Genomic DNA, 16,905 nt, shown 5'->3' with positions numbered 1-16,905 from the left:
GGTACCAGATAACTAACAATGTAAAAAAAAAAACCGACATGTTCTCTGAGGTTGCACATAGACTACACTGTCTCTGCTTTCCGAACGTATTGGTGAACAAGACCACTGGTAGGCTATAGTGGGCTGCAGACACACACACCTTGCTAGAAAATAGCAATCAATTATAATGAAATGTCTCATTAATATTGGTATAAACTAGGCCTAGATAAAAATGAAAACATTACATAATGCAAATAATAAACTGTTTAATGTTGTAAATTGTGTGTAAAAATAGCAACAGGAATAGGCCTATAAGCAATATTTTGGGCGTGTCCTCATTTTTGTCCATTTCTCCACAATTTTAGACACAACCCTGCTGAAAAAAACAGCCTGACCAGCTAGAGGTGGTTTGCTTGTTGACCAGCTTGTTTGACTACCCTATGATGGTTGACCAGCAAAACTCTTGCTGGTCAACCATTAAGGCCAAAGTCTCTAAGGACTTTGGCCTCAATTAACGAATGCCCTGCCATTTCCCAAATTAACAAGGGGAGCATTTCTCAAAGACATCCCTGTACAATGCCCACGCTCTCTGTGTCTTCCTTTTTAGAGTCTGGTCGGTGGTCACCCTACTTATATCATGCATACACACACACACACAGCTCCTTTTAATATGCTTGGTAATGAAATGTGTATTTTCTAATGTGAATATAATACCTACATTTCTGTCAATTGAGCACATGCATATTTAAGAGTATGTTGACAGTGAAAAACAAATAGTAGTTTTTGACTACTAGTTTGCTTGGGCCTGGCGTAATGAAACTTGCTTGGGGCCATCCTTAATTTGCAAGGTAAAAGGGCATGATCAGTGTCACAATCTGCTGAGTGCAGTGATCGGCAGTGTTACTTGCTTCAGGTGCTCACGCTTCACCAGCACATACAGAGGTGGTCTGAGAAGCATTAGATCACATGTTTTGTAGTGTAAACACTGATGCGTTCTGATGCGTCCCAGACATTTGGAGTTCTAATGAATGTGACATTGGCAATAGCTAAATCTAAACATAAGTGGTCAGTAAAGTCTCTGTCTGTACACCTTAAATACATGTTGTGGTGGAATGAGAGAGTCACAGACACCAGTGATGTTCAAAACCCACAGGGGTTGCTCTATTAGTAAACAAAACACAACAGTTGAGGTGCTCTCTACTTGACGTTTTCTAGGTCCTTGCCTAGAAAACCCAATTCTAGTGCTAAAAAGCAAAAGAAAAGTCTAATCTTGTTTGTAGAGACGCAGGGTCAGGTAGCTCAGCGTTCGTTGCAGCTCTCTCAGTCCACATCTACAAAAGAAAGCACAATACATCAATTTTATGGTCGCTGTGACAAGGTCCCTCTGCCCTGTGGCCCATCCCCAGGCCATGAGGTTGGCAAGGTAGCACCTCCCCCTGGCTGCAAGGACCTGGTGTGGTGTTGAGGTTTAGATATTGAGGTTGTCACAGGCCAGTGGGGTTGGTGCTGGATCCGCTCCTCTGTGTTCCTGCCTCTGAAATGATCTGCCAGGGAATGTGTGTGGTATAGCTCAAGTATGGAGTCTAAATGACCCCGAGGGGCTACCAGATCTCGCTGCTCTCCCCGTCTCTCGGTGGTGTAGTAAAGAAGACTGTTCTGGATCTGGAAGTATTGGGTGGGGAGTCGTCCTCATACTTGTGTTTTCCCTTTTATCGCTGCTACTTGGCCCCAGCAGTTCTTCAGCCTCTCATCCTGCTTCTGGTCCTGGCCGAAGCAGACCTGACTGAAAATTTCAAAGAAAGAGCAATGGGACCAGTTGGTGCAGTTGGTGGAAACAGCTCTGAGGAGGGCTCTCAGGCATTGATCCATAGTCACATGTTCAACCACCTCTTTGGCTGTATGGCGCTCTGGATGTAGCCATCGTTGGGTCAATTGAATGAGCTGGGTTAGTTGGATCTGGACCGGTACCTCTGGGTGGTATACACAGTAGGGATATTGCTGGACAACTGTCTTGGTGTCACCCCCAGCCGGGTGAGGATCTCCAACTTAAGGGCTTGGTAATCACAGGCAGTGGCCCAGGGCAGGGTGTGGTAGGCTCAATGGGCCTGGTGAGGTAGGAGGCCAGGATGTGCGTCCACTCTGATTTCGGCCACTTCTCTCACATAGCCACACATTCAAAGGTGCCCAGATAGAATTCAACATCGGCCTTGGTCAGTTTTCAGAAGATGCAGGTGGACTGACCTCTCTCGATCACGGTTAGGGTCTGGTGCAGGCTGGAGGAGTTGCTGAGCTGGAGCACCAAGAGCTGGTTGTTCTGGTGATTCTACAGAGAGGCTTGTAGAAGTTGCTGGAGGATTTGACTCTGAGGGGGTTGAAGGTATCATCTCCATTCTGCCTTCGTTCTCCATCACCATGAGGCAGTCACAGACATCAGTAACTTTCAAACCTTGGAGGGGTTGCTTTATTAGTAAACAAAACATCAAAGTCGAGGTGGTCTCAAATTGAGGTTTTCTAGGTCCTTGGCTAGAAAAGTACCAATTGTCTTTGTAGAGGCGGAGGGTCTGGTGTAGCTCAGCTTTAGATGCAGCTCTCTCAGTCCATGTCTGTAAGAGAAAGCACCAGATATCAGTTTTATAGTCCCTGTGACGTCACGGCTGACAAATCAACCACACCCTCTATAAACAGGCTCTTAAGCAGTAGACAGCATATTCAAGACCACTTTGCCAAGCACTGCGGAGCATCAAAGCCTCACATCAAAATGTTTCTGCTGTTGATCATTACATTCCTCTGTAAAAATTGTAAGTAGTACTCTGTATTATATATGCTTGTTTTTTGGCTATAGATGTAAGCAAGATATGTGATGGGTTTGTGATAATCCTCTACTGTAGTTGATTAAGCTACACAGTTTGAATTTCTTTGCTACCGTTTGAGTATGATTATATCTCTTGCTTGACAATTTTGTATTCATCTTCTGATATTTAATATGCAACTTATGGTTTAACTCTGTTGCAGACATATCAGGAACTGACATCCTACCATCACCAACTGAAGTAATTAAAATAAAGTTTGGTGACAACGTAACTTTGAAGTGCTCTTTCCCAAAGGATCAATTGATAAAATATTTCTTTTGGTACAAGCAAGTGTTTGGGTACAGGCCTCGACCCATTGGGCTGGTGAAGACTCATTTGACTGTTATTTATTACAATGAGTTTAACAATACACGTTTCAGGATCATGGAAACTGACCACAGCGTGCAACTGACTATTTTCAAGACAATGTTATCTGATGAGGGAATGTATTTCTGTGGGTTTGAAAAGTCACACTATATTGAATTTGGAAATGGAACTTTTTTGACATTTGAAGGTAATTTCTTCTTAAGATAAGGTAAAAACTTTTTAAGATATAGCCACGTAAGATTATGGAAAATCAGAGGTAAACTGCATGCGGTTGGTCTTAAATGCAGCAGAGTTCATTCTAAGAATAAGAGCTGGGTAAATTAAAGAGAGGAATACAGCCATGTAGGCTGTGGATTTAGTCAGTTGAAGCAGATGTTTAATAAAAACATTGTCAGAACCTCAGCTGCCAGGATACAAATGATACAGACCATGCAGAATTCATTTATCCAATATTAAGCACAATGAATTGAAAAATAATCAAATTTTTATTTGATGTTGCTAATCCCTTAGAGAATGTGAAGACCTCGAGCATCGTGTCAGTGGTCCAACCACCGGTATCAGACCCAGTTTATCAAGGAGACTCAGTCACACTACAGTGTGCAGTGCTCACTGACACCAGAATCAACGACCTCAGGGTCTTCTGGATCAGCACAGCTTCAGGAGGCGATCTCCATCCTGGAAGCATTTATGTACACAAGAACAGTAATTCTCAGTGTGAAATCACCTCAGAAAAGAGCTGTACCAATGAGCTCTTGAAAAGCCATGTTGGCCTTGACGATGCAGGCATGCATTACTGTGCTGTGTCCACATGTGGACAAATAGTACTGGGAAACGGCACCATGCTGAAAATCGGTTTGTCATTACATTAAAAACTACATTCATGGTAGCTGTGGAAACCATGTTAACATACGTATGTATTGTGATCAATTGTTTTGTCTTCCCACAGAAAGCAGTTTGCATCACTTGGTTTTCGGCTTGGGACTGGCACTTGTGATGAGCCTGGTGGTTATAAATGTTCTGGTCTGTGTGATTTACCATCGAGTAGGATCCCACAGCAGTGAGTAGCAGACATCTTTCCTTAATCGACTTGCACGTCCTCTATTTTATGCTACATTCATTTAATCTTTTTATCATTTCTAGGCATTAAATGTGGTCAGCAGGTCAAGCAAAACACCTCTCTGTCAGTAGCCTTTGGTGATCAGGTAACGGTTGAACATGAGGCACTACATTTAAATCACAAGATGACTGGGAAAGTGTTTAGCGAATATTTGTATGCATTTCAGTTCAGTGTGAAATTAAATAGACTGATTAAATCTATACCAAAAGGTTTGTTATAGGATACTGTTTGTCATTGTCATCCATATGTTGCCCAACAGAGGATGGAAATGACCTAGTATACAAATACCACACTGCTAGTAGCAGCTGTTCTGAAAGTATAGATAGAAAACTGAGTACAGGCCTGACTTCTATCTACTGTATACTTCTGTCTTCTAATACATTACAAGTCTGTAATACACATTGCCTGAAGAGCTCTGGCTTTATACATGTTTTGTATAGTGTCCTAATATCACTCCTGTTCACCACTCAGGCAGGTGACTCTGGAGCACTGATGTACACAACGCTGCATTTCTCCAACACAGCAGGCAAGAGAGGGAGGAAGAAGAAGAGCTCTCCACCACCACAGGATGTTGTCTACTCTAGTGTCAACCTGACTTAGTGGAAGCTTTCTATAAGGCCAATGTCTTACCTGTTGGGCAGCACAGACTTCTGTTCTCTCTTTTACATACATTTAGTGTTCTAGTTCCAACTTTAGAATCTCTTCTGAAATGTTTACTCTAGTATTCTGGTATGCTGGCAGGCTGCCTGAGTTGGTGTGCTAGATTAATAGTTATTGTTAATTATGGGTTTCACCTAATGCTCAAATAAACTGTGAATGGACTCACACACACACAAACACACATGTCCGCTTACACTCACACACAGAGTTGGTGTGCTAGTGTGTAGGGGAGGGTCAACAAATGAGCACCACGAGAGCATGTGTGACTGAGGGAAAGAGAGAGAGAGAGAGAGAGAGAGAGTTGTGCTATGATTGTTGTTGTTCCAGAAGTGTGTGTGTGTTATTCATTTCTAGATTATCTAAATTAATTAATATACTTTGCCAGTATTATATCTGACTCACACACAGCTCTTTTGAATATGTTTGATAATAAAATGTGTATTTTATAATGTGAATACCTGGATTTCTTTCAATTGAATATATGAATGTTTAACAGTATGTTTGTAGTGAAAAAACAAATAGTAGTTAGTGACCTGTAGTTTATGCATAAAAAAGATTGAGACACAGGGATGGAGGGTGCATGGCCACATTATCTTTGAAGGAGGATGGATGAAAATAATTAGCCAATAGGAGAGAGAGGGAGGAGACAGAGGGTGGAGACTGCATGCTGTGTGTGCAGACATTTCCTGTAAAACTATAATCTTACACACAAAGACACAAAGTCTACTTCATGGGGCTCAATTTCAATAATAAAGTATAGCCTGTATTTGTGCAAGTGATTTTTATTTTTAATTGTTTGTTCCGCTGACATGTTTATTGAATATTGCTTGTATATGTTGTTTAGTTTATAACTGTTTAAACTTATTATTCTAATTAAATTTTATTTAGTGAAGTAAATTGTTATTAGTAGGTTATTACAAGTTATTATTACTCAATAACCAAGGAAGGAGGAGGATAGAGCAAAAGCCTAAGATCATTAAGAATAAAGATTTGATTAACGACCACACTTAGATAGGAAAAACGAATAGGCCTACCATGCCTATCACAAAGATATTGGACTCCTTAATCAAGTCTAAAAATAAGTTAATCCCCTTTACAATATCGTCTGTCCAAAATAGTGGAGAAGGACATTACTGTACATAAATATTGTTTGGCTTTAAATATTGTTTGCTACATATTTAATCTGAAATATTACAAATTACAATTAAGGTATACACTTCAATTATATACCATTAAATAGTCCTTCAGTTATTTGTGTCATATTTGTTATTCTGGTATTAGCATGAATGATCAATTAATGCCTTCATGTATGAGTTTTGAATGCCTTTAACTATATTTAGATTTAAGGTCTGCGTGTGTGTTAAACCACAGTCATGTACCTGCTGTAGCCTATTCTTCTTGATGTTTTCCACTTGAGTGCAAAATGTTTGTGTTACTGACCAGGCCCCCTTTAACCACCTAAAGGTGCAGATTTGTGCTCATTCTTATATTCCATCTTATTGTTGTATCCTTTTCACAGGCTTTTCAACATGTGTGATTGTAAAATGTTATCTATTTACATAGTATAAAATACAATTATAATACTTATAATACTTTCTGCTTTGCAATTTAATTTTTCTGTTCTTCATTTATGCAGACAGTTACACAACCAGAGTATTTACTCTGTCACTTAAGGCTCTACTATTCAAAATGGGTAAATAGTTGCATTTCTGTGTATAGGAATGCACTTCCAAAAACAGATATCTGCATTTTTACAAATATATATATATTCCAGGTCATATAAATAAAATTGCAGTTTTGTTGTATCGATTAAATTAAATATACATACATATATATATATATATATATATATATATATATATATATATATATATATATATATATATATATATATATAAATAAATAAATAATCAAAGCAACCCAATTTCTATTTTATTTATTTTTTAACAACCCAATTACATCTCAACAAACAATTGTTATTATTATTGTAAATAATATGTTTACTTCTGTTTTTGCCAGGTGCACTTCATTAGGCCACTATGTTCATTTCCATCAGCCTGTAAAAAGCACAGTGTACTGCTGTACTTCACAAGGTGCACAGTGGTCTGTGCACCACCCTGTACAAACCATGGCCGCTGAGTGGAGGGACTTGCCTAAAGGGACTTTGGCCTGGTTAGGTTATTTTGTATTTAGGCCCACTGGAAAATGGACACTCATTGTATTGTGTGTGTGTGTGTGTGTGTGTGTGAAATGTGCAACTATGTGTTGCGTACCAGTTACCTGTGCCACACTAGCTTAGAGCCTTGTGGCTATTTGTCGATCTCTCTCTCTCACACCCGACCCCAACCACCACCACCCCACACACACACACACACACACCTTCCACCCTGTTCTCTTGTTTGTTTCTCAGGGCGCTGGATGCTGTGCATCACTCCCACGCCTTCAGCAGTACGGCTGGACCGCAGAGGTTTCTTACCCACAATGGTATACAGGGCCGTTATTTCCCGGAATCAGCCTCAACCCCCCAGCCCCCAGGACGGTTGTTTGTGCTTTCAACATGATGCATCAGCCCTCTGTCCACAGACCTGCGTGCACAGAAATAGATCAAAAGAGTTTGGCAGAGGACACCAGGGCCAGTGTAACAAACAACAAGACAGAGAAATCTGAATTAATTGCAATCAACTGAAATGATCAGAGCTACTAAGCTGTAGTATCTGGGTATGCTGCATATGCAGTGCTAAATACAGTGACTTATACAGGTGTAAGCAGTGCTAGTCCACATGTGTGAATATCATATGCATCTGTACTTACACTCTTAATGAGCGCTGCATGCTCATGCAACACATACAAAGTTACATAAAAAAAACAATACTTTTATTTAGTGTCATGCACTTGCAAACACCCTGAGGTATATGTTGGATCGTGTGTGTCCAAGCCCGTGTATGTCCGTGTGTGTATGCATGTGAAAGTGTGTCTGTGTGTGTGTGTGTGTATGTTTGCGTATGTATTGCATGAGTAACTTAGATTAAACACACTACATAAAATGTTCTTTTAGACTTGCTATGCATTGTACATCCTTTAGTGTACTGGTTCAAAGGAAGAAGAGAAGTGTGTGTGTGTGTGTGAGAGAAAGAGAGAGAGAGAGAGAGAGAGAGAGAGAGAGAGAGAGAGAGAGAGAGAGAGAGAGAGAGAGAGAGAGAGAGAGAGTGTGTGTGTGAGTGTTGGGGGGGGGGGGGGCAGTGAGCAGAAAGACTCTGGTTCACACCTCAAAACCACACAGGGTCTAGAAGTTTCCAGCCACCGATTCTCTCAACATCAACAAAGCTATTCATATCATGGTGTTGCAGCGGATTGGTCTCAAGACACTAGTGGAAACTTCACACCCCTGGGCCACCTCTTATTACAGAGTCACACCAGGACCGTGCACTCATCCCTCACCCTACAGCTCAGGCCTCACTGAGCACATCGCCCTGGACCTCTACCTCTGATTCTCCCCCTTAGTAGAGTTTTAGATAATTTTATATGCTGAATTGTGTATTTTGTGTAAATCTGCTTTTGTTTTAGTGGTTGGGACAGGATGGCTTCACATTATCACTATTTATATTGTTTATATTTGTGTAGGAAAGGACAGCTATGCATAAGTATTTATTATTCTTAAATAACATCAGTAATTTAGCAATTTAAAAATGTACTGTTTTAGAATATTTTTTTCATTAACGTCTACATGAAATAGCGATTTTGTGACTGTGCATTAAGCAAGTAGAAGAGGCAGCCTTCTGCCCTGGCCTGTACGCTGCTCTATGCTGTCTTCTTGGGACTTTTCTGTACGCAATTCATTTGCTGCAAGTGCAGGCTTGTTTATTTATTGTACTATTCTATTTTAAAATGACAATTTACATGTCAAGTGGAAATATATTAATTAATAAATAATATATTTAAGTGATAAACAAGCCTATACATTAGGAATTTAGTATATACACATGTGTAAGTAATAATGTATATGAATTATAAAATATATATTATATAATATAAATATAATTAATTATTAATTTACAGTACACTTTATATAACAGCATTAAGATTCCATTTAAAATATAATAAGTGTATGTCCATTGGAACTGCATGTGAGCTGAATTGATCTTTTTGTTATTTTGAGGAGAGGATGTTAAGAGACAGCCTATGTCTCTCTATACATACTAGGTGTGTGTGTGTGTTTATTTGAGAGGAGAGACAGCCTATGACTCTGTACACACTAGGTGTGTGTGTGTGTTTATTTGTCTGTTTGTCTCTTACTCCCTCTCTCTCTCTGTGTATGCATGCGCATGTGTTTGTGTGTGTTTATTTGTCTATATGTGTCTTAAGGTGGCTATGTGTGTGTGTGTTTGTGTCTTTTTGTCTATCTATTAGAACAGATATTAGGCAGACACAGTATGAATTCTAGAGTACTAGTACCATCATGTGGAGTAAGCAACTCTGGGTGCTCTGTTCTTTACCTCTAGCGCCATCTTGTGAAATCAACACTAGTTGTATTTGTCCAAGATCACATAACTCTGCTTCAGTATTCTGGTAGTCAGAACAAATCACCTGTACTCAAAGGAGGCCCAAGCCCTTGTGGGGCCCTTATTGTTGGGCCCACACAACCTTGGTGCCACAAATAATGTCAAGGGCGCGGGAAGGTGGGTGCTGAGGGCGCTGCAGCACCCCTTGCTTTTTATCAATATATAGGCCTAGGCCTACAAATTCACAGTTTGTCATTATATTTATTTGTATATCAAATAGGCAAATAGCAAAAAAAGGTTATGGATGGCTTTGAATACAGCTATCCATAGATTAAACATTATAGAAGTGAAAGTGACGTGACTCGCTGAGGAGAGACATTGCAAGCAGGCTAGTCAAGAGCGTAGGTTTGGTCTGAGCTTTGGTGGGGACACCCACTAACCCCCCCCCCCCCCCCCAAAAAAAAAGAAAAAGCCACAACTCTTTCACCAGCCACTACAGATATATAAAATGATTAAACTTATGTGCTACTGTCCAACTACTATCCATGATTAAAATGTGCTACTGTCCAACTTGATCTAACTATACTGGGTAGAAACTTAAATACATGCATGCTTAGCATTTTGTGAAAAGAAATCATTAAGGCTACATTGACAAACTCTTAAACATGAGCTGCCTGTATATTCTCTGATTCTAATATTTACAGATATCTAGGCGATGTAAGCACAGCTCAGTTTTAAGAAATGCCGAAAGACCATGTTGAATTTTGCTACAATTTATTTCAAAACCGGATTACTCTGGAACAGCTAACTATACACGGGAATGCATTACATCTTTGTGTTCGGTAAGGTCTGCTGTTTATTCTGATATATGATTTGTCATGTGGTGCGTGAAGAGTGTGTAGGCCTACGATATTCCACCGAGACGAATGGATGTGGAGATGGGCGCAGAGAATAATTATTAAATCTCTTGAAGTTATTTTTCTCGCGAACTGTTTAGCCTATCACAGCAAATAGTGCCTAGCTAGCACCGTTTAAAAGCTGAGAAAAGGCTCTTTCATGTGACACATGTGTGATGAGTAACCTACTTCTCGAGGAGTTCAACAGAGAAGAATGGGTGAATTTGGACGCACTTCATATGCCTTTTAGTGAAGTGAAGCACTGCGCCATGCTGCTCAGGAGACTGCGGCTCACTGGCGTTTATTATAGGTAACTTCAAATCAGCGAGATTTACCCTTATAGGCTACTGCACATTACAAGATTTGTAAGAGATGATCCGCAGCACTGAAGTGAGAAATTATTTAACTCTTTGTGTAGCGCATGTGAGTGCTTTTTTCCCCATTTGAACCTGAATATTGGTGGGGACATTTCAGTCGTAATTTGACATTGGTGTGGACACGTCCTGCAGTCCCCACGCAAAACTACACCCCTGAGGCTAGTTGACTTTGAGAAAAGAATATTAGGCTACAGAAAAGAATAGGCTACAGGTTTTTTTTCTCTCCCGGCAGTAAAGACAGTAGATTTGTGTTCAAAATGTAAATGCAAACTTAAGGTATAGGCTAACTATGCATATGACCATCCAGAGGAGGCTGGTGATCTGTCAAGAATGATGAAGATCAAGATGGTTTTATTGTTGCTGTCATTAGTACCACAAACACAAATTGACGACGAAACCATGGCGATCGTGGGTTATATCTTGCCTGCTTATTAGGCCATGCACAGCCCTGTCAGAACTCCGTGTAGCATGCATACTGGCAGTTTTCATAGACCATCAACAACTAGTTCGCACTTTATCGTTGGATTGTGAAAAGCCCAATTTCGAATACTTAACTAGGCTACAACAGATGAGGTAGGATGCATCTTTTGCAATTAGAATTTCGTGTTGGTGAGACCTGTTGCCAGTAGACAGGTCATCTCGAGTTCCACGACAGCTTAGCTAGTGCCACCGAAATATGACACTGAAATCCTTTCACTATTGGAGTCGCTCAGATAGAAACCGCTGTAACATGGTTAGGAGTGGAGATGCCATATAGCCTGGCCTTGGCCTGCCTGCGTACTTCCGGTCGATTTCTTCTCCCTACAGTACTCCCAAAGATAATGAATGCGTAGCAAGATGGGTCATCCTAGTTCATGTCTATGAGGGCAAAGTGGAGTTCAGTCAGAGACGGGCTCTGGTTCAGTTCCTGCCTGCACAGGGGCGTGTCACTGACGTATGACTTACGTTTGAACGCCTCGGTTCCACGCCAGACAAGCCAGAGTACAAAATAAACTTGGTGTACACCTTCATTAATGTTGATTTTCTCCCGACTGGAGGGTCATACTATCGACATTCTACTGAAATAGGGAGGAGGGTTTGGAGATCATGATACCGTGTCCGAAATGTGCATCCATTGCTCAGAAAAATAAGGCTTTGACAAATTCTGGGAAATTCTTGGATTCTGCCATAGACCTCAATGTTAAAAAGAGAGCCCGATCACTGCATAAATGTGCGGGGGCGTTTACTGCTACAGTATGTGCATAAATTTCCAGGGACAGGAAATGGCCACTCATGAAGTATCTTCGTAATCAACCATCTTTGGTACTCCGTCTGGAATAGGTTGATTCGCGCTCGTTTACTTCGGCAGTTGGGCAGCCGACCAACCAGCGAACAGAGGGCGTCCCTGAGAGCGATTACGTACCCAGGCATGGCGTTTCAATTACTATGTCCCCGCTCCTGAAGCAGATCGCTTAGAATACATCAACGTAGGGAGCGAAAAGGGCTTATACTTACGAAATCTTTGAGCAAATGTGAATAATAGTTTAGCCTGTTAACAGGAGTGTCACGAACAAAGTCACAGTGGAGTAGGATGTTATATTGTCAGCTAAACTTCAGTCATAGATTTTGTCACTTGAAATAGGCTACGAACGTACCCGAGTCAAACTGTAGTTTAGTAGGCTACACGGTCTAGTAAAAATAACGTTATGTTAATAAAAATATGTTCCCGCGCGCCTGAATAATATTGAATATTGTCACCAGTAGACAGTTAAAAGGGGTCATCCCTATGTTCCCCGCTCGGGTTAGGGTTATGGTTTTAAAAAAGGGCCCTATGTTTTACGCTCCCCAGTAAAATGGGCATAGTCGAAATGTCAGAGAAAAAATTTATACTCTATCAGAGTGACAGGTGCTCCGACTGGAGTGAAACAGACTCTACCTACCTATTTTAAAAAACAGAGTAAAAATATAAGAATATAAAATTAATGCACCACCGTATTTCACAGAATTTGTAATATAAAAACTTCCCGACAAACACGTGACGTCCCCCGGACCTTATGCGGACATTCACGACGTCCCCGATTGGTCCCGAACGTCATGTTCTACCGGATGTTCCGGTGACCTTATTGACATCCGGAGCAAGTTATCCTTTGGTTATTGCGCGACGTCCGGTGCATGGGCGTAGATTTGGACTAGTCCTAATCAAAATTTTAAGATGACAAAATTGTCCCCACCAATATTTTAGCGAACTTATTTGTGCTGCTGATCATTCCGACAGCCAGCATGACAGTACAAGAAACATTGTCATTTGATTGGCTAAAAAACAAGGTTTTCTGACACGCACGCTACACGCACGGAGAGTGTCAAAGCACAGGCTACTTTGCACTGGCAGTCAAGCGAGCGGGTGTGTCAACGACAACGGTAAGTTACCAGGGCTGTCTGCCAATACATAGGCCTACCCCATAAAAGGCCAAAGTAAAACATTTTGATATTCCCTTTGCCCTTCAGCATGTACATGTTTGCCCCTTTTTGTGGTTTGTAGATCACCCAAGAGTACCCAAGAAGAAGAAAGGGGACATAAAAGCTTTTTCATTATGCAGAGTCTAAGTAGGCATAATAACTAGCCATACAAACTGGCGACCTGGTTTTCAAATGCGGATTTTACTGTGTGAAATAACATTAGCTGTTAGGATAGAAATAAAAGATAAACTATGGTGCAAATAAAGGAACATTTCGAGACACCAGATATCTCTTCTATTATCTCATCCCAGAAAGTAATCATGCAGATCATAAAATACTATAAATAACTAGACTGCATTTCCGGCGGGAACTGCGAAAGTGTGCTTGCCCTGGTTCGGTCACCAATGTGAGCAGACAGTGACATACGCTATTCTGAACCTGGCTTGATCCAAGCATTCTAACAGTGCCTTTCAGTGTTGGAGCAGTGGCAATACCTCAAAAGCTCTATTCAACTATTGCCTTGCGGGGTGAATGCGGTTCGTTGGATTTTACCTGTGGCCTGCCTTCGAATTTAGCTTCTATGACTAAAATCAAATCAATAAAATAAGACAACAGCAGTGATTGGCTGCAAAAATAAATAATGTCACGCGTCTTGCACCTCTCAAACTGGGCTATCAGGTAACCTAGAGAAAAATGTGAAATTATGAAATATGACTAAGGCATTAAAATGCTGCTTGTTTGTCAGGATACTTTTTCACTGATTTATTTTAAAAATATGAGCTATGAGTGTGAATGTTATATATTCCATCCCCTAATTCTGTTTTACTGGTTTATTTGACAAATAATCTATATGGATTTGCTCTATAAAGACCTTATGTCTGTTTGGGATTGTTTTGAGAGCCTATTGATGTATCTCAGAATAAAGGAATGTCCACAACATTAGTGATGTTTTTTTGTGTGTGTGAATGTATTTTACTTAACTCATTGAATGTAACTGGATACTCATGAACGCATGTCTCTAATAGCCACAATAGGAGTAATTTTAACAACACTGTATTTTGTGTGGCCCATAACGACCCAGTGGATCATGAAAATGTGCCAAAATTCACATTCCTTGCTTGCTGTTGGTACATTAATCCCATTCAGATTGCCACTTATCTGAGATGTAAGAGTTCAGTATAGGTTTAAGGTCTGGGGCAGGGATTTGACATTCTGTGACTTCTCCATTGAGGGCTTGCTTATCAGCACTGTCAGCTTTCTCTTTTCCCCTCAGACCAACATGGCCTGGGACCCAGCAAAAAACTACACTCAAGTTCTGGTTCTTTAGACGTTCTAGTTGATCAAGCTCAGCTTTGGTTGCACTTTTTGCGTGACATTAAAGCCTACTGGAAAGATTTTTAATTGCAATTTAATTGAATGCAATTTACTTTTACGATTAAATAAAATTAATTTATCCCTCTCACCCATAGTTTTCTATTTATTTACAAATGTACATAGGCCTACTGTAATTACATTTATACATAGTTATTCTACTGATCTTTATACTATTCATCCTGCACATAGACTTATTCTTACTACTCTTATAATGTTGTTTCTGCACTACAATGACACTGTTTCCACACTGGACAAAAAAGAGAAAAAGTCCGCTTCAAGCAGGGTTTTCTGCTCCCACTTGTTTTTATTTTTCCGTGACGTTTTGGGTAATCACCCTTCTTCAGACGTCTACTGTTTCCACACTGCACATAGCTGTATGTTATGTACATATCTGTTATATATTTGTCATATTGAATATTTATTCTGTTTTTATTATATTCTGTTAATACACTGCATATATCTATATTATTATTTCTACTATTATAATGTTACTGCTACATCTACATACATTATTCTACTCAGGGACGGATTAAACAAATAAAAAAGGCCCCCCTGACCGCGACGCGTGCGGGCGAGTTTGTGCATGCGCGTGCAAGTGACGTGCGTGTGCAGCCAGCGCTTCTCTCTTTGCTTTCGCTGTGCAGGCTGGTGCACAATTTCACACAATGAAAATGTAGTACATTATGTCATATATTATAACTCAGGCAGAAATGAATTCCAGCAGCTGTTCTTATTATTAGGCTGTAATCTCCCTTTGCTGTCCAAACAGTCTACAGCAACATTTTTTACTAAACGGACCGGACAACAGTTGTCATATTTCTGACGGACCGGTAGCAGGGACGTTGATAGTATTTTGTGAGAGGTGGTGCTGATCATATTACGGGGGTTTCGGGGGTGTCTCCCCCGGGAAAATTTCGAAATTCTGGCTGTTAAATATACCCTTTTAACGCAGTTTGGAAGGGGCATACAAACTTTAACAGAGCAAGCAGGGCCCGTTTTCTGTCTGACTCAGGTGATGTGAACATTGGCTACCTGCATGATATGGTTTTCACTTCACTGCTGCTTGACACTACTTTGCAAGGAGACATATTTTACGTTAACAGTGGAGATGTTAGCAAAACTATAGCGTTTGGTAAATGGAGATGCGGATCATCTCCCTAATTATTTTCTTTGCGCTACAGCCCACAATCCCACATTATGCACTCACTCCAGCGAGACGAGTGAAATAAGTGTAGGCCTATCTGTCATCGGCATCACCATAGGCTATTTGCTACGATATAAGCTACTGTTAGGCCTACAACAAGTCGCGATTTATTAGGCTATCCAATCGCTATGCTGTTTTCATGAACATTGCAGGAATCCACTTCATTCACCTACCCACGAGGTCACTTTCGCAAACATGCATACACATTGAATGAGCACTCATAGCCTACCACTTCCACCTAATGTTATGCCTCTATATTTTATGAATTAAGAAGTATTTATTGATCAGGAAAACATTTAGTTTATTTTTCTTTCGATCCGCGGTTCCATAACACCATTCAGTTGTGTCGCAAATTAACAGACAGAAGCACCGGGCATAATCTAGCCTAAATTTTTTTTTTAAATCCGAGGGCCCCCCTGTGCACGTGCACACTTGGCACAAGCCATGATCAGTCCCTGATTCTACTTATTGTATTGTGTGAGATAACTGCTAATACACTGCACATATTTATATTTAATTCATATTACTCTAAACCACCTTCTGTAAATCAACTATATACTACTGTCTACATTGCACTATATTTCTTGACCTGTCTCTGTATATTTCATCACCTTTCTATACTTTGCATCACATTGCATGCATACTGTAGCTACATGAATCACAGCTAAGATCCTTGGTTGCTATGAAGGCCAGTTGTTCTCAATGGATGGTTGCTATGGCCAAAGGCCAGTTATCTCTGCCGTTGTCAAGCAGGCATATCCTAACTTTATCTTATTTTAAACATCTCTATTTTACTTAGCCTACTTCCATACAGTGAGTCCCATTAAGAAGTGGCCACTTCATTTGCGCTTACCGTGATTCACGCAGCAACATTATTAAAATAATCTGTCACCATATGCCTATGCCAACGTTTGCAAAGAGGAGAATCTTTTAATTTGATTCACAATGAAACGTTACATTTAATGTACATGTAAACAATGAGTAGGCTAGTTTTGGTTGTTGTTGGTGGTGTTACTGCATCCCTTAGTTATGCCTACAATGCAAAATTGTTCCCTCGTGATTGTTAGACGCATTTCAAAACATCATTGTGTTTCTCATTACGTCTGTAACTCTATAAAACACTTACTTGCATAAAGGAAGCACACCATCCAGCACATACACATGGAAACCGATATTTTAGGTACTTG

The 16,905-nt window shown here is 40.3% G+C and overlaps 1 protein-coding gene and 1 long non-coding RNA gene across 3 annotated transcripts; one reads left to right on the top strand and one right to left on the bottom strand.

Moving 5' to 3' along the window:
* Nucleotides 1-16,879, bottom strand: LOC121682213. Of its 2 annotated transcripts, none has more exons than XR_006022468.1 (3): nt 16,845-16,879; nt 7,312-7,517; nt 1-2,582 (listed from the first exon to the last, which is right to left on the bottom strand). It is a non-coding gene; the product is annotated as an uncharacterized LOC121682213 (long non-coding RNA). The 2 variants fall into 2 exon arrangements; XR_006022467.1 differs by having other exon boundaries at nt 7,409-7,517.
* On the top strand, nt 2,704-5,672 carry LOC121682211. The gene is made up of 6 exons (XM_042062263.1): nt 2,704-2,777; nt 2,992-3,342; nt 3,666-4,007; nt 4,102-4,212; nt 4,296-4,357; nt 4,744-5,672. The coding sequence occupies exons 1-6, from the start codon at nt 2,738-2,740 to the stop codon at nt 4,870-4,872; spliced, it is 1,035 nt and encodes a 344-aa protein (XP_041918197.1). The 5' UTR covers nt 2,704-2,737; the 3' UTR covers nt 4,873-5,672.
* Nucleotides 16,880-16,905: the final 26 nt, after the last annotated feature.

This window comes from Alosa sapidissima, chromosome 14 (assembly GCF_018492685.1).
Source record: "Alosa sapidissima isolate fAloSap1 chromosome 14, fAloSap1.pri, whole genome shotgun sequence".
Classification (NCBI taxonomy): Eukaryota; Metazoa; Chordata; class Actinopteri; order Clupeiformes; family Clupeidae; genus Alosa; species Alosa sapidissima.
This window is presented reverse-complemented; position numbering and strand designations above follow the sequence as displayed.